This window comes from Danio aesculapii, chromosome 3, assembly GCF_903798145.1.
Source record: "Danio aesculapii chromosome 3, fDanAes4.1, whole genome shotgun sequence".
Taxonomy (NCBI): domain Eukaryota; kingdom Metazoa; phylum Chordata; class Actinopteri; order Cypriniformes; family Danionidae; genus Danio; species Danio aesculapii.
The window spans coordinates 61,127,321-61,146,734 of record NC_079437.1 but is presented as its reverse complement, the minus strand read 5'-3'; the positions used below and the strand labels follow the sequence as shown (position 1 = coordinate 61,146,734).

The 19,414-nt window shown below is 37.1% G+C and overlaps 1 protein-coding gene across 1 annotated transcript; it reads left to right on the top strand.

The window, feature by feature from the left end:
• Positions 1-8,375: 8,375 nt before the first annotated feature.
• pvalb8 (parvalbumin 8) lies at positions 8,376-18,977 on the top strand. The gene is made up of 5 exons (XM_056454398.1): positions 8,376-8,527; positions 11,381-11,445; positions 15,353-15,485; positions 16,683-16,792; positions 18,705-18,977. The coding sequence occupies exons 2-5, from the start codon at positions 11,385-11,387 to the stop codon at positions 18,728-18,730; spliced, it is 330 nt and encodes a 109-aa protein (XP_056310373.1). The 5' UTR covers positions 8,376-8,527; positions 11,381-11,384; the 3' UTR covers positions 18,731-18,977.
• Positions 18,978-19,414: the final 437 nt, after the last annotated feature.

Here is a 19,414-nt window from a genome sequence, read left to right as displayed (position 1 = left end):
CACTTCGAAATAAGTTTAATCTACTTGCCCCATTAGATAATTTAGCTTGTTTTAAGGGGGCAAATCAATTAATTTGGACTTATTCTGAAAATAATGCTATTTTTTTGCGTGTTTATGCTTCTTAAGAAGTTATTATAGTAACTAACAAAGTTATGGTAATGAATAACCTTAACTTTTTTGTTGTAATGCAATAAGCACCTTTAGTAAAGTTACTGATTTTGGACTACAAACAAAACAACAACTTCTTTGCTGTATTATACCACTAACCCTAAAACAATAAACAAGCCGCACACACAGCTGCTTGTACTGTAGCTACAATTTCTCCATCTTTACAGCCAGGCTAGCATGCTAGGCTAGTTATGCGCTAAGTACCCGAGTGTTGCCAAAAGTAGACACCTTAGTCGGGGTCAGTGTGGTGTGACTCGGTGCTCGGGAGGATTTAAGCAAACGCAGATAATAAATAAATGATCTGAGAGTAACCGTATCGGCTCATGACACCGGTGTTTGCGGGTAAACAGCACCTCTGTGTCCGGTGTGCCTGTCAGCCGGGGCTCTCCGGTTTCCCCTTCAGCTTCAGTGAGTCCGGGTCTCCCACACAGGAGTGTCCCACAACAACAAACACCTCCAAACGGGACACGTGTGCGTGTGTGTGTGTGTGTGTGTGTGTCCTGCAACTCAATATAGCCGGCCGCTATACGAATTAACGTCTTTTGTGATGCGCTCAAACGTGACTGCGTAAATGCCGGTTGACATTAGAGTGTTGTGCTGTGTGTATGTGTGTGTGTGTGCTGTGTGTGTGTGAATGCATTGTTGTAATGATAAAGCTGATCTGTATGGTTATTGTCAGTAATGTCACTTATTAGGCTGCTAATCCTAGACAGAATCCAGATCACATTTCAGGCATTTTCATTCGCTCATTTTGCTTAAACTGGAAAGACCGGCATTGAGACCATTATTCAGCACTTGCAATTAAAACCCCACAAACATTTACTTGGTACTTAAAAATAAATAAATAAATAAATCAAGCACACCTGGGGTCCGTTCTTCGTACGTATATTACTCAGTTAGCTGGATTTGGATATTGACGATTTGACACAATCCAGGATCGTTTAGTTCTTCAAAACTGATCCGAGATTTGTTGTCATAGTAACAGGTCTGGTAGCTCAAACCTGCTTGGGAGCAGGCTCATTTCATATAAACGGGATTAGATCGGGTCAGTTCAAGCAAAGATCATACTGAAAGTATGTACCAAATGCTGATATCTCACAGTAGTTATACACACTTGGAAAATAGTAAATATATATTTTTAACTATATATAAAGTAAAAAAATCTCCCCAAGGGGATCAAAGAAAACATTTATTAAAATGGATTTTTTTAGATACAAACATGTACTAGTTTAAGGTATTACCCAGCTTTAGTACAATTTCTGTATAATAGACAACATGCACAATATTCAACTGTTTTTTGTTTGTTTGTTTGTTTGTTTGTTTATATAAAAGGGAATAATAATTTATGCAGTCATGCATGTTTTGACAGCTAATATGCAGGTGATTTGATGCTTTGCAAAAGCTGCAGACACCTTTACCGATATCAAAATGCTTTTTTGATGAAAAATTTGTTTAAATTCATTAAAACAGGCCTGGGCTACTATAGTAAAGAAAATCCAACCTAAAATGTAAAACTAAATAAATTGCTAAATACTTGACACATGACAGTGTAAAACCTGCAGCCCACAACAGGTGGAAAGTTATTGCGTATCATATTTAACAAACCGTTTACTACGAATTTTATGTAATTTTGCTCAGATGGATAATTGAATATTAATCAGATGATGTCATTACGCTGCTGTGCCGTCAGCCAATCGATAGATCTGTCCTTCAAAACACACGCAGCGATCTCAGATCAGTTCATTCAGACATTTTAATCTGATTCACGAACTTGTTTGAAAAACCAAATTAGCCAGAGATCAGTTATTAAGATTAACAGATCCAGGATCTGTCTAATCATCTTAGATCATTTAAGTGAAGTGTGAGGAACGGACCCCTGCACTTCAACCCAATGTTCAAACCACAAACTATGCCACTGATTGAAACCAGCATTGAGACCAACAAGATCAGCACTGAGGCCAGCATTAAAACCAGCATTGAAACCAGTGTTCAAACCAACAAGACCAGCATTAAGATCAGCATTGAGACTAGCATTGAGACCAGAAAGACCATTATTGACACCAGCAAGACCAGCATTGAGACCAGTGTTGTAACCAGCAAGACCAGCATTGAAACTAGCATTGTATTATATTATTAGAGACTATATAATATATCATTAGAATCATAATACTACTACATTATTTATCAAGAGATGATTACTCATCAATAATACCAGTGGAGTCATTTATAGTATTATAACATTTCTAATTACTCAAGTCAATAATTCACTGTTTAAATAAACAATATTTTTATATATTTGTAATGTTTAATGTGTTTTTATTCGCACCACGCCACATTTATTCGATCCAAAATGCAGTTACACGGTATCGCAGTTTCACAAGTTAAAAAATATATATTGTGCATGAATATTAATTTTCATTTTTTTCATCTGAATTTTCAGCACTATTACTTCAGTGTTCCATAAATCTTCAGAAATAACAACTAAAATATTATTATAACAACATTCATTCATTCATTCATTCATTTTCTACTGCTTTTCCAGGGCCGGGTCATGGGAGCAGCAGTCTTAGGAGAGAACCCCAGACTTCCCTCTTCCCAGACAATTCCTCCAGCTCCTCAGGGGGGATCCCGAGGCGTTCCCAAGCCAGCCGAGAGACATAGTCCCTACAGCGTGTCCTGGGTCTTCCCCGAGGCCTCGTCCTGGTGGGACATGCCTGGAACACCTCCCTAGGTAGGCGTCCAGAAGGCATGCCCGAGCCACCTCAACTGACTTCTCTGGATGTGGAGGAGCAGCGGCTCTACTCTGAGCTCCTCCCAGGTGACAGAGCTTCTCACCCTGTCTATAAGAGTGCGCCCTGCCACCAAGAGAAGGAAACTTATTTCGGCCGATTGTATCCGAGATCTTGTCCTTACGGTCATGACCCAAAGCTCATGACCATAGGTCAGTGTAGGAACGTAGATTGACCCCATCTTTACCACAATGGACCGGTACATCGACCGCATTACTGCCGCTGCACCAATCCGCCTGTCAATCTCACGCTCCATCCTTCCCTCACTCATAAACAAAAACCCAAGATACTTGAACTCTTCCACCTGGGGTAAGGACTTTCCTCCAACCTGGAGATGGCAAACCACCTATTGTGCACTCAGCATGAACGAGAGACCTTAAATATGAATGCTTATTGTTTTACTGTTTAGCTTTATTAGTATTGTTCAGCGTGTGCCCTTTAAAGCATGAGATAATGCAGTGTGAAACGTTGATGTAAGAGACAGCTTTGTTAAGAGCAGAGATATATCCTTTACACTGCTATGAAGGATGCGCTGTCTGTAACTCCATCGCCTCATGGAAAAAAAAAAACTCCTCCAATTAATCGCAACACGGGGTTCGGTGACCAAAAGTTAAGCGGCGTCCGTATTTGTTTTTTTTCCCTGCACTCGAAACCGTGAAGTAGGGACATTTTGCACCGCCTTACATAATAAATGCGTCTAGCAGATGCGTTTTAAACATTGATTACAGCGAGCAGTCAAAAGGTGACCTCCAATCCCTGAATCAGCAGAGCACAGATGACAGAGCCAGAAGGAGAAACTATCATGATGCTGTGTGTGTGCGTGTGTGTGTGTGTGTGTGTGTGTGTGTGTGTGTGTGTGCGCGCGCTCTTTATCTGCCTGTGCATGGAGAAATGAGAAGAAACTATCATGATGCTGTGTGTGCGTGTGTTTGCAGCTGAATTAGATCTGCATCTGGCAGCAGTGGATTATGGGCTTGCATCTGTTCTTAAACAGTAAAGCGAGACAATATGGAGCAGATTAGGCCATTAAGATGAAGAGGAGGGAAAAAATCCACAGCAGATTATGGGATTTATAAAGTTATACAGCAAAACGCACAGCAGAAACAAGCTTTTCTTACTTGTTTCTAGTCCAAATGTCTAAAAATCATTAAATTAAGGAGCATTTTCGAGACAAGCACAAAATATTGTGTTGTTTTCAGAAATAATGAGTCAAAATTAAGTGTTTATTTCCTTAAAACAAGCTAAATAATCTACCAATGGGGTGATTAAAATAATCTTGGTTTATGTTTGAGGTATACTTGTCTTTTAAAAAGCGCACGCTTCACTGAAAAAAGTGTCGCATGCAAAAGTGTTGCAAATGTAACAGAGTTACTATTGCACTCTGTTAAAATTATAACAATTTCAAATTATATTGTGCTTTTTATTTATATAAAGATTTTATTTCATATTTGTGAATTTTATCATTTTGAGAACACATTTTGCAGTCATTTTAATTTATTTTTCATGGCAATAATCTGCACATCGCCCCTTTTTGTACCTCTTGTGTTGCCGTAGTTCGTCTTTTCTCCTTCTACCCTCACTATGCTGCTGTGTATTGATGAGGGTTGTTTGTGCAGAGCTTTGCTCCTGAGTGTATTTCATATTTCTATCATTCTTAAGCAAGTGGTTGTCATTTCATGCAAACTATATTACATTATTATGTTATTTTTGTTTGGTTTTATCGCTGAATTAAGTTTGTGGCAGTTTTCTAATGATTAACATAAGTGCTAACCGCACGTTGGCAAATCGCCATTTTGTCTTCATTGTGTAACTGTAAAGAAAAAAAAGTTTTTCTGTGAATTTTAATCTATCCTTTCTTAAACAAGTGTCAAATTATAAGAGATTATGTGTGTAATTTTGTATAAATTGTAAAATTTATCCAATGTCATTACTTATATTATTGAGAAAATAATTAATCTGACCAGACAATGCTGCTGTGTATTGATGAGGGGGTCGGATGTGCACTACAGCCAGAAGACAACTTATTTGTGTTTAATTGTCTTCTGCAGGACTAAATAAAATCAAGGAAAGCTGCTCTTGGTGTCGTCTTGGTGTTATTACGTAGAAAGCAGATTCCGTTACACAAACTATTTCTTTGTGTTGAATTTAAACAAACAAATAAAATTGAGCTATGTTCAACTTAATTTGTTTGTTTAAATTCAGCCTAATTAAATTGTTTACAACGACTTAACGTAAAAAAAATTAGTAAATCCAAGGAAACATCTTTGAATAATTTAACGGTGAATCGGTTATTATGAGCACCCCTAATATACATATATATGACACGTTTTGGGATGTTTAGGGAAGATTCAAAAGAAGGATCAAAAGAAAGAACCTCCCAAAACAGGAAGTGAAGCAGAATTCAAATTTGAACCTGCTTTGATGTTTCGGAATGCTGCTTCCGACGGGAGAATTTCAGAAGATTTAAAAACAGCCATTATGGAATGTCATTCTTTCATAATTTTAACCATTTTAAAACATTAAAGTTAGACATTTACCATTAAAAACATTGTTAAATAATAAAAGTATAAGTTTTGTGATGTTTAGGGAAGATTCAGACGTAGCATTCTCATGATGTTTGACGTTAGAACTGCAAACGCTAGCGCAGCAGAGAGAGAGAATGTACTTAAAACATTTTATCTGGATGTTTTGTACGCTCAGAGAATGGAAACGCTACCAAAGCATTTCATGTTGGCAAAACATGTTTTTGTCAGCTGGGTGTGTTTACACTCTCAGAAGAAACAAGCTGTTATTGGGGCAGTACTCTTCATACATAAAGGGTGCATATTGACAGCTTAGAAGTAAATATTACTGCCTAAAACTGTTCAGGTAATAATTAAGGAGTCAATATGAACTCTTTAGGTACAAGTGTGTATTTTGAAAGAGTAGTAATATACAAGTTTCTTCTTTTAGTTTGTTCTTCTTTTAAACATAAACTCACTTTAAAATACCGTAGGTCCAGTGCTTCATTTGAGCCGGATCTTGCCGGATCCTGTTCCGGAAAATGTCAGATATTCACGTTCTGGTATTTATTTTAATGGATCCGGTATTAACTTGTGCATGGTGAATACCTGCGTGTGTGTATGTGTGTGAGAGAGAGAGAGTGTGTGAGTCCAAGTGAAGGCTGCACGTACACACACACGGCAGTCACTAGTCACCATGTGCAAGTTAAAGCAAGCGTCATGTTTAACTATTGGACCTCAACAATATCTTCAGCCAATCGGCTTCTTATGTTTACAGTCCCTCTCATTGGTTGGTGATTGTTTCGTCAGCAGTGAGCAGCTAAAATAAATAACGCCATAGTGGCCTGCCTAAATAATATTTGTGTTTTCAAAATGGCTGAGAGGCAGAGCAGGTTTTCATTGTTAGTAAATCTGATGATGAGCTTGATCAAGGGATATCAAGAGAAGATGAAACTGAGCGAATGGATCAGGAGAGCGGGAGACAGAAGCAAAGCGGGTCAAGTCAGCCAGAAAACATGACAGAGGAGCTACAGTAACTGTGGGCTCTTCTTGAAGATTAGACTGAGCGAGACATTTCAGTATTGGTTGTTCACCTCATACATAATAGTGAAGTGAACTTCATACGATTCATGTTTGTACATGCTTTTACTATCCATGACTGACCTATAAAACGTTATATGCACAATATAATTAAAGACCGATCAGAAATGTGATGCTCTCTTTAGCGCTATATTTAATGACGTCATGATCCGGGAGAACTGAACTTGTTTGGCAGACGTCGGTCACGGTGACTTTTATTCATTTACAAATAAGCTCTGCTTAGGTCGGCTGTTTTTTTAAGTAAATATTTATTATTTTTGGAAATTTTTAAAAATAAAACAACAACAACAAAAAATTCGAGAAATTATTATTTTTATTCTTGAGAAAAATAATAATTAAATAGTTTTCTTACTCGGCTGACACAATTTAATACATTAATAAAAATTAAATGACGTGTTTTGATTTAAGAATGTTTGTTTTTTAGATTTTTTTTGTTAAAACATGACCATTTTTAAGTTTATATATATAAAGATTATGAAATGTTTTTGGAGTGAATTAATATTTATTTTAATTATTTATTAACAATTTATTTTAATAATAAATAGTTTACTTAAAGGGAGCGTCACAGTGGCGATGCCTTACAGAGGAATTGAATAAGCTAAATTGGCTGTAGTGTATGTGTGTGAAAGAGTGTGTATGGGTGTTTCCCAGTGTTGGGTTGTGGCTGGAAGGGCATCCGCTGTGTAAAACTTATGCTGGATAAGTTGGCGGTTCATTCCGCTGTGGCGACCCCGGATTAATAAGGGACTAAACCGAAAAGAAAATAAATGAATGAATATTTACTTAAAGGGGTGTCATGGTGGTGCAGTGGGTCGCGCTGTCGCCTCACAGCAAGAAGGTCGCTGGTTCGAGTCCCAGCTTGGCCAGTTGGCATTTCTGTGTGGAGTTTGCATGTTCTCCTCGTGTTGGTGTGGGTTTCCTCCTGGTGCTCCGGTTTCCCCCACAGTCCAAACACATGCGCTATAGGGGAACTGATGAACTAAATTGACCGTAGTGTATGAATGTGTGTGAATGTGAGAGTGTATGGGTGTTTCCCAGTACTGGGTTGCAGCTGGAAGCGCATCCTCTGCATAAAACATATGCTGGAATAGTTGGCGGTTCATTCCACTGTGGCGACCCCTAATTAGTAAAGGCCAAAAAGGAAATGAATGAATGAATGTTTGCTTGAAGTGATTTTATGCCTAAAATTAGAAAAATATTTTTAACACACACACACACACACACACACACACGCACACACACACACACACACACACACACACACACAGATGAAGTCAATATTGTTCACTCTACTCTGAAATGTTTGAAAAGTGATGTTTAACAGAGCAAATTCACTTTCTGTAATGTTTTTCTTCAGGAAAAAGTCATTTTTATTTTAATTTGGCTGCAATAACACCATTTTCACCTAGTCAGATAACTATATCTTCAATTTAAGGATGTCCAAAGGATATTACCACCAAAAAAAGCCAAAAAAAAAAAAACACACAGTGAGAAAACAGCCAAACAGCACTGGCCCTCAGTAAATGCTGAATTAAGCAGAAACCCCCTCCTCCTCCTCCTCCTCCTCCACTCCTGCATTATAAAGTGTTTATATAATATTATAATGAGGGCTTGAGAATGAGCCGTGAGCTCGAGCGGATCGGATGAGCCTTTGTGATGCCTGTATTCTGATCCGGCCGGGCAGATAGCAAAGCATTTATTACTTCATTTGCCTTTTCACAAGGGCGTTGCAGATGTCTGAGGGCTGGCCCCACAAAACAAACACCTCCAACTCAAACCGGTATAAATAGTACAGGTTAATTAGTTAGGTAAGTAACCTGAGCGCCAGAACTTGATCCGCAGACGGGTAACTGGAGAACCGGCCGCTGTCAGAGCACTGAGAGCTATATAAATCTCACCTGGAGCGCTTCACAGTCACCACTCAGCCTTATACTTCTGTTCATTCACCTGCCGGAGGACTGCACTGAGGTAAGGCATGCAAATCACACACCAAAACACTAAGAGTTTATAGGCGAAATAGCTGCATATTTGCAAGTTTTTTGGCGATGACAAGCAAAAAAATGAGTTGTTTTCAGAAATTATGAGTTTTTTTTTATTAAAACAAGCTAAATACTCTTAATTTTAAGGCAAAATTAGATTATTTTAGCTTGTTTTAAGGAAAAACTCCTAGAAAATGCTTCTTGGTTTAAGGATTTTTGGATATTTGGGCTAGAAACAGGATGAAACTCTCTCTCTCTTTTTGCAGTGTGTGCAGTTTCCTCATGTACACTGCAAAAAATGCTTTTCTTACTTGGTTTTGTCTGTTTTTACTCCAAAAATCGAAATATTCTTTACTCACGAGGCACTTATAGACAAGCAATTGTCTTGTGTTCAGAAACAGAGTCAAAATGAAGTGAGTTTTTAGCTAAAGCATGCTAAATAATCAGAATTCAAGGCGAAAATGAGATTATTTAGCTTGTTTTATCTAAAAACTCACTTCATTTTGACTCATTATTGCTAAAAACAGGACTATATCTTGTGTTCTCGTCTCGAAATGTTTCTTGATTTCAGAATTTTTAGAGATTTGGACTGGAAACTATTTTCTTTCTTAAAGTTTTTGTCTTGTTTCTGCTTTAAATATCTAAAAACCCTTTAGTCTAGAAGCATTTTATAAACTAGCAGGAAACATTTGTGCTGTTTTCAGAAATATTGAGTCAAACTGAAGTGAGTTTTTAGTTTAAACAAGCAAAATAATCTGAGTTCAAGGAGAAAATGAGATTATTTAGCTTGTTTTAAAGGAAAAACATCACTTAATTTTGACTCTATTTTTGAAAACAACACAATATGTTTGTGCTTGTCTATAAAAGGCTTCTTGATTTGAAAGTTTTTGATATCTGGACTAGAAATTAGCCAAGAACTCTAAGAATGAAAAGCATTTCCTGCATTTTATAAAGTGAATGTAGTGAAATGTAATGATGTGCGACATTAAAACTGTTTTAATAAGCATGTATGCGTAATAAAGGTACAAGAGTTCACCGGGTGGTACCTTTTCAAAAGATACACATTTGTACTTAAAGGGTCCATATTGCTATACTTTAAAAGCATATACACTGAAAACAAAAGATTCTGCAAAACTGTTGGAAACAATTCACATGTGTTGAATTTAAACAAATTAAATTAATTCACACGGTATAAAAAACTCTGGTTGCCTTACATTTTTAAGCTGAACGAAATTAACCTTATGAGTCCATTGAACTTATATTATGTTAAACTGACTTAAAACAGCTTGCGTAACTTATTGAATTAAGTTAGAACATGATTAACTTAGTTTAATAAGTTACAGTAACCTAAAAACATATGTTGTCAGGACTAATTGATCATATCATTTTTTACAGTGCAGTAATGTTTATCCTAATTTGTTTGTTTAAAATCAGCCGAAATAAATTGTTTACAACCACTTAACTTAAAAATGTTTAGTAAATTCAAGGCATCATCTTTAAATAATTTTTTCAGTTTACCTAAAATTTTAAGAGGAATACTTTTGTACTCTTTATGTACTAATATGTCCCCTTGAGGTATTAATATGAACCCTTTAGGTACAAATCTGTCTATCTATCCATCTATCTATCTATCTATCTATCTATCTATCTATCTATCTATCTATCTATCTATCTCTCTGTCTGTCTGTCTGTCTGTCTGTCCGTCCGTCCGTCCGTCCGTCCGTCCGTCCGTCCGTCCGTCCGTCCGTCCGTCCGTCCGTCCATCCATCCATCCATCCATCCATCCATCCATCCATCCATCCATCCATCCATCCATCCATCCATCCATCCATCCATCCATCCATCTATCTATCTATCTATCTATCTATCTATCTATCTATCTATCTATCTATCTGTCTGCCTGTCTGTCCATTAATCAATATCAATCACTAAAAACATGTATTTAATTATTCATACATGCATTGAATAGGTGACACGGTGGCTCAGTGGTTAGCACTGTGGCTTCACAGCAAGAAGGCCACTGGTTCGAGTCCTGGCTGGGCCAGTTGTCATTTCTATGTGGAGTTTGCATGTTCTCCCCGTGTTGTGGGTTTCCTCCGGATGCACCGGTTTCCCCAGCAGTCCAAACACATGCGCTATCGGGGGAATTGATGAACTAAATTGCCCGTAGTGTATGAATGTGTGTATGTGTGTGAATGTGAGTGTGTTTCCCAGTACTGGGTTTGCAGCTGGAAGGGCATCCACTGCGTGAAACATACGCTGGAATAGTTGGTGGTTCATTCCGCTGTGGCGACCCCTGATGAATAAAGGGACTAATAAATGAATGCATATGCATTGATGGAAAAGCATAGCTCAGATTATAAACACACACAGCATTATTACAGAATTATCTGTTAGTAATATGCATTTATTAGTAATGTGTGCGTTCACATGTATCCCATAAGCAGGTCTTGTTAGCATACAATACACAGCAAAAAAAGCTTCTCTTACTTTGAGTTTCTGTCTTGTTTCTAGACCAAATAAAATGGGGGAAGTGAAATAATCTTAAATGTATTTTTCTTCCCCCATTGGCAGATTATTTGGCTTGTTTAGACTAAAAACTCACTTCATTTTGACTGGTTATTTCTCAAAACTACACTATTTGTTTTGCTCATCTAGAAAATGCTTCTTGATTTAAGAGTTTATAGATATTTTGACTAGAAACAAGACGAAAGCTTCAGGTATGTAAGCATTGTTTGCATTCACATGTATCCTGTAAGCAGCTTTTTTAACTGTATGTAGAGAATTATTGCATGTATTTGTGAGTGAATAATGTGAAACTGTAAATCTCCCTCTTGTCCAGGATCATGTCTCTCACATCTATCCTTTCCGCTGATGCCATCGACTGTGCACTCAAGGACTGTCAAGGTAAACACACACACACACACACACACACACACACACTCTCTCCTGCCTCAGCATTTATGAACAATTGGTTTTTTTACAGTATTTTTAATGGCTTTTTTAAAAGTTGTATTACATTGTTAGACTTTACCGCAATTGTACAGTTATTTACCGCAAAACGCCCATTAAAATACCACATACATTCTTTACAGTTCACTACAGTAATATGCACTGCATTGTGGGCCAAAACGTTTACAGTAAATTACCGCATATTAAGAATTTGCGGTAAGCTACTGTAATCTACTGTAATCAAGTTTTTTAAAAACAGACTCTCTCCTGCCTCAGGATTTATGAATAATTGTTTTTACAGTATTTTTAATTACTTTTATTAAGTCGCAGTACACTGTTAGACTTTGCTGCAATTTTACAGTTATTTACTGCAAAAACGCCCATTAAAACCCCACATTCATTCTTTACAGCTCACTACTGTAATATGCACTGCATTGGGAGTAATTTTAAAACTTTTACAGTAACTTATAGTACATTAGGAACCTGCGGTATGCTACTGTAATCAAGGTGTAATTCACAATCAAGTTAATCAAGTTTTTTCACACACACTCTCCTGCCTCAGCATTTATAAACAATTGTTTTTTTTACTGTATTTTTAATTACTATTTTTAAGCTGTAATATACTGTTAGACTTTGCTGCGATTTCACAGTTATTTACCGCAAAACGCCACGTATGTTCTTTACAGCTCACTACTGTAATATGCACTACATTGGGAGTAATTTTAAAATGTTTACAGTAACTTACTATAAATTATACATGTGCGGTAACCTACTGTAATCAAGTTTTTTTTTAAAAACACAGACACTCTCCTGCCTCAGCATTTATGAAATTTGTTTTTACAGTATTTTTAATGACTTTTATTAAGTCGCAGTACACTATTGGACTTTACCGCAATTTTACAGTTATTTACTGCAAAAACCCCCATTAAAACCCCACATTCATTCTTTACAGCTCACTACTGTAATATGCACTGCATTGGGAGTAATTTTAAAATGTATTCAATAACATACCGCATATTATGAATTTGCGGTATTCTACCGTAATCAAAGTGTAATAATTTTTTTTAAACACACACTCTCTTGCCTCAGCATTTATGAATAAAAGTGTTTTTTACTGTGTTTTTAATTACATTTAAGTTGTAGTACACTGTTAGACTTTGCTGCAATTTTACAGTTATTTACCGCAAAATGCCACGCATGTTCTTTACAGCTCACTACTGTAATATGCACTACATTGGGAGTAATTTAAAAATGTTTACAGTAACTTACTATATATTAGACATTTGCGGTAACCTACTGTAATCAAGTTTTTTTTTTTAAACACAGACACTCTCCTGCCTCAGCATTTATGAAAATTTTTTACAGTATTTTTAATGACTTATTAAGTCGCAGTACACTATTAGACTTTACCGCAATTTTACAGTTATTTACTGCAAAAACCCCCATTAAAACCCCACATTCATTCTTTACAGCTCACTACTGTAATATGCACTGCATTGGGAGTAATTTTAAAATGTATTCAATAACATACCGCATATTATGAATTTGCGGTATTCTACCGTAATCAAAGTGTAATAATTTTTTTTAAACACACACTCTCTTGCCTCAGCATTTATGAATAAAAGTGTTTTTTACTGTGTTTTTAATTACATTTAAGTTGTAGTACACTGTTAGACTTTGCTGCAATTTTACAGTTATTTACCGCAAAATGCCACGCATGTTCTTTACAGCTCACTACTGTAATATGCACTACATTGGGAGTAATTTAAAAATGTTTACAGTAACTTACTATATATTAGACATTTGCGGTAACCTACTGTAATCAAGTTTTTTTTTTTAAACACAGACACTCTCCTGCCTCAGCATTTATGAAAATTTTTTACAGTATTTTTAATGACTTATTAAGTCGCAGTACACTATTAGACTTTACCGCAATTTTACAGTTATTTACTGCAAAAACCCCCATTAAAACCCCACATTCATTCTTTACAGCTCACTACTGTAATATGCACTGCATTGGGAGTAATTTTAAAATATATTCAATAACGTACTGCATATTAGGAATTTGCGGTATTCTACCGTAATCAAAGTATAATACATTTTTTTAAACACACTCTCTTGCCTCAGCATTTATGAATAAAAGTGTTTTTAACTGTGTTTTTATCTACATTTAAATCGCAGTACACTGTTAGACTTTGCTGCAATTTTACAGTTATTTACTGCAAAAGCGCCCAGTAAAACCCCACATATGTTCTTTACAGTTCACTACTGTAATATGCACTGCATTGGGAGCAATTTTAAAATGTTTACAGTAACTGACCACATATTAGGAATTTGTGGTAATCTACTGTAATTAAGGTTTTTAAACACACACACACACTCCTGCGTCAGCATTTATGAACAATTGTGTTTTAATTGTGTTTTTAATTACTTTAAGTTGTAGTACATTGTTAGACTTAGCTGCAAATTTACAATTATTTACCGCAAAAATGTCCAGTAAAATACCACATATGTTTTTTAGTTCACTACTGTAAGATGCACTGCATTGGAAGTAATTTTAAAATGTTACTGCATACAGTAACTTACTGTGTATTAGGAATTTGCAGTATTCTACTGTAATCAAAGTGTAATCAAGTACATCTACTGTAGTCGAATACAAAAATGAGACGGTTGATAAAAAAAATATTAATTAACATCTTGTATTGCGACGGCATGGTGGCTCAGTGGTAAGCACTGTGGCCTCACAGCAAAGGTTGCTGGTTCGAGTCCTGGCTGGGTCCGTTGGCATTTTCCTTCAGCTTAGTCTCTTTATTTATCAGGAGTCACAACAGCGGAATGAACCGACAACTTATCCAGCATATGTTTTATGCAGCGGATGCCCTTCTAACTGCAAACCCAGTACTGGGAAACACCCATACACACTCATTCACACACATACACTAAGGCCAATTTAGTTAATCAATTCCCCTATAGCGCATGTGTTTGGACTGTGGGGGAAACCGGAACACGGGAAGAACATGCAAACTCCACACAGAAACGACCACTGACCCAGCCAGGACTCGAACCAGCGACCTTCTTGCTGTAAGGTGACATTGCTAACTACTGTGCCACCATTTTTAAATTACAGTAAAACTACTGTAAAAGTTGTCATGCTGTAAAATAAAAAATGTGGTAAAGGGCAGTTTTTATTTTTTTTTTTTTTGGGGGGGGGGGGGGGGGGGGGGGGGTTCGCCTTTAATTTGGATAGGATAGTAGAGGTTATAGACGGGAAAGTATTAGGAGCAGAGAGAGGGGAAGGGTCGGCAAAGGACCTCGTGCCGGGAATTGAACTCGGGTCATCGCAAGCACCATGGTGCTATATGTCGGTGCACTTAACCACTAGGCTATTGACGTCGACGAAGGGCAGTTTTTTACATAAAAAGAAGTTGCAGTAAGGCTATTTTACAGTAATATTAAATTGCGGTAGGGCCCTGCTACTGTACAATACATTTACAGGTTAGTTACCGTAAAAGGGCAGTTGCGGTAATTTTGTTTCTTCTAGCCAAAATGTCTAGGAATTGTTAAATCAAGAAGCTTTTCTTAGACTTGCAAAGAAATTAAGAAGTAATGAGTAAGTGATTATTTCCTTAAAACAAGTAAAATAATCTGCCAATGAGGCAAGCAGAATAATTGTTTTTGCTTTGACCTGAGGTTATTTTGCTCACCCCACTTGTTCTGAAAACAAGACAACACGTTTAATGTGGAAAATGCTTCTTGATTTAAGAATGTTTAAGTGCTTAGACTAGACACAAGGCAAAAACTCAAAGTAAGAAAAGCGTTTTTTGCAGCTCATGTTTCTTTAATGTTTTTATTTTGTGTCCAGCTCCAGACTCCTTCAACCCCAAGAAGTTCTTCCAGCTGTGTGGGATGACCAAGAAAAGTCCTCAGGATGTGAAGAACATCTTCAACATCTTGGACAACGACGCCAGCGGCTTCATCGAGGAGGACGAACTCAAGTAAGACCTTCAACTATCCAGCAATGCAAATGCAACCTTCCCATGGGTGGCTCAGTGGTTAGTACTGTGGCCTCAAAGCAAGAAGGTTATTGGTTCGAGTCCCGGCTGGGTCAGTTGGCATTTCTGTGTGGAGTTTGCATGTTCTCCTCATGTTCGCGTGGGTTTCCTCCTGGTGCTCCTATTGCGCTAAAGTGGAATTGATCAACTAAATTGGCCCTAGTGTATGAGTGTGTGTGTGTGCGTGAATGTGAGTGTGTTTCCCAGTACTGGGTTGCAGCTGGAAGGGCATCCGCTGTGTAAAACATATGCTGGAAAAGTTGGCGGTTCGTTCCGCTGTGGCGACCCCTGATGAATAAAAGGACTAAGCTGAAGGAACATGAACGAATGAACGTTCCCATGAAAAATAAATTGCCAAGTACGTCAAACATTTAATTAAAAATTCACACTTCAAAGCATTTCATGAGCCCTTTAACTCTGTTTTGAGTGTATTTGTAAGTATAATCCGATGTTTTACTATAATGTTAAGATCTGTGAACTTGTAAATGTAACATCCGTAATGCTGGAATTGCGCAATCATAGTTCCGAGTTTAATATGGATACTAATAAAGCTGAAGTGCTTTGAAACGTGCATTTTAATTTAATGTTTGATGTAACCTCAACTGAAACATGAAGAGAGGGTGGGGCATAGTGTAGCTCCTCCCCTTTAAAAAAAACAGCCAATCGCGATTAGTTTTTCTCACAGCTCTGCCAGTGAGAGTGGTATAGCTCAAGCGCATCAAATGAACAGCCAATGAGAAGAAGGGGGCAGGGCATGTCAGACACTAGAGAGCATTTGATTGGTCAGAAGATTTGATGAGGAACTGAAGTAAGATAAAAACTGTTGATGCATTTAGGCGGAAGTGACAAGCTGCCAGCTTTGGATGTTTTTATCAGGTTTATATCTTCTAAATGCTAATTTTGTCACAGTTTTGGATCACGCTAGCTTATAGATATCCTTAAAATGAACACACTTATACTAACATAAAAAAAAACTTGATTTGAATCTTATGAGACCTTCAAAAGCAGACAGGGATTAGTCTACCTGTCGTCTGTTTATTCTCAGCCTTTTCATTAGCCAAGTCACTTTATCCTCCGGCTTTGTGCACATCCTGAGTGTTTCCTCCCTCACACAGGTCGTGTTTTTGTGTGTTTGTGCAGGTTTTTCCTGCAGCGGTTCTCCGGCGGTGCTCGCGTGCTGACCGATAAAGAGACAAAGGCTTTCCTAGCAGCAGCCGACGACGACAGCGATGGCAAGATTGGAGCAGAAGGTGAGTACAGTGCTTTATATGATATTTATTTACCTCATTCATTATTACCATATACATCTCTGTGATTGTTTCCATTCATCTGAAGTTTGATTTGAAGCTTGATTTGACTGACGACTCACCATTTAAAGGGGCAGTTCACCCCAAGAATGAACATTAAAGGGACGGTTCACCCCAAAATGAACATTAAAGAGACAGTTCAGCCCCAAAATGAACATTAAAGGGACAGTTCACCCAAAAATGAACATTAAAGTTACAGAGTTCACCCAAAAATGAACATTAAAGGGTTAATTCACCCCAAAAAAATAACATTAAAGGGACAGTTCATGCAAAATGAACATTAAAGGGACGGTTCACCCCAAAATGAACATTAAAGAGACAGTTCAGCCCCAAAATGAATATTAAAGGGACAGTTCACCCAAAAAAATAAACATTAAAGGGACAGTTCATCCAAAATGAACATTAAAGGGATGGTTCACCCCAAAATGAACATTAGAGAGACAGTTCACCCAAAAATGAACATTAAAGAGACAGTTCATCCAAAAATCAACATTAAAGGGTTAGTTCACCAAATAAAATAACATTAAATGGCCTAATTTCACCTCAAAATGAACATTAAATGGTTAGTTCACCTAAAAAAAAATACAGTTCACCCCAAAATTAACATTAAAGGGTTAGTTCACCTAAAAAAATAACATTAAAGGAACATTAAAGGAACAAAGTTCACCCAAAAATGAACATTAAAGAGACAGTTCAGCCCCAAAATGAATATTAAAGAGACAGCTCAGCCCCAAAATGAATATTAAAGAGACAGTACACCCCAAAATGAACATTAAGGAGACAGTTCAGCCCAAACATTAACATTAAAGGGACGGTTCACCCCAAAAATAAACATTAAAGGGGCAGTTGACACAAAAATTTACATTAAAGGACAGTTCACGCCAAAATAAACATTAAAGGGACTTTAAAGAGAGAGTTTACCCAAAAATTATCATTAAAAGGATTTTAAAGAGACAGTTCACCCCAGAACGAACATTACAGGACAGTTCATGCCAAAATAGATATTAAAGGGGCTTTAAAGAGACAGTTCACAACAGAATGAACATTAAAGGGGCAGGTTACCTTAAAATTAACATTAAAGGGTTAGTTCACAAAAAAAATAACATTAAAAGGACAGTTTACCCCAAAACGAACATTAAAGGGACTTTAAAGTGAGGGTTCACCCCAAACTGAACATTAAAAAGACAGTTTATCCCAAAATTACCATTAAATGGACTTTAAAGAGACAGTTCAGAATGAACATTAAAGGGGCTTTAAAGGGAGGGTTCACCCCAAAACATGAATATTCATTTTTGAGTGAACTATCACTTTATCACTTTAAATATCCAAATCATGCATAGTAGTTTCCGTATTTTGTGTGTTTTCTGTTTATTTACGGTTGTGAATTGCATTATGGGATGTTGATCACTGCTCTGTCCACTTTTAATGTTGAATATTCAACTCTAAAGTTTAACAAAGTGACTTTTATTGACATTTTTGTAGTTTGAGATATAATATCTAGAGAAATAAGTGTGTAAAATAGCAGAAATTATAGCATACTGGTGGTTTATTACAAGGTGTTTGTAGTGTAATATACAACACCAACACAATATAGCACAATATATAGCAACAATATAGCACTGCAGACTATTAAAAATGACAATAAAAGTCACTTTTTTAAACTTTTCAAGGTTACAAGTTGTTGGAAGAAAATTTAAGATCCCATAATGCAACTCAAAAGCAGAAATAAAGAGGGAAAATTAAAACATGAATCACAAAATACAGAAAACTGCTGATATTTTTTACATACACACGTCATACCATCATGTTTATAAGGAAGTGACTGTATGTTGTCTATTTGTCGAATGTTTTTCAGAGTTCCAGGCAATGGTGCTGTCCTGAATGACACGTCTCTCTCCGCGCCTGTGCTCAGATTTCATTTCAATTCAACTCATCCGTCTGGACACTCGATACGCCGGTGTTTTTCGCTTCGGAAACCCCCTGGTCAATAGAGTCCACATACTGTATACTCCGCAGAGCCTTTCTTTGAGTTTTGGACATGTAGAGAGCGCACATGGGCATCGAGCAAATGTAAAACTACCTGAAAAATTACTGAAGTCAATAAATAAATGGCTTATAATGTTTCAAACGTCGTCTTTATTGCTGTTATGAAGATGTGTGTGGGAAAGGTATTGAGTTTTATGAATGTGTTCATTGAGAAAAATCTCATTAGGAGGAGTTTGAATAGACACACCTGATTAAGTATACACAAACACTATAACATTTATAAAATTTACTGTATATATATATACTTCTATTGGCTTGGTGGCTCAGTGGTTAGCACTGTCACTTCACAGCAAGCAGGTCGCTAGTTCAAGTCCCAGATGGGCCAGTTGGTGTCTTTGTGTGGAGTTTGCATGTTCTCCCTGTGTTGCCGTGGGTTTCCTCCGGGTGCTCCGGTTTCCCCCACAGTCCAAACACATGCGCAATAGGAGAATTGATTAACTAAATTGGCTGTAGCGTACGAGTGTGTGTGTGTGTGTGTGTGTGTGTGTGTGTGTGTGAATGAGTGTGTATGGGTGTTTC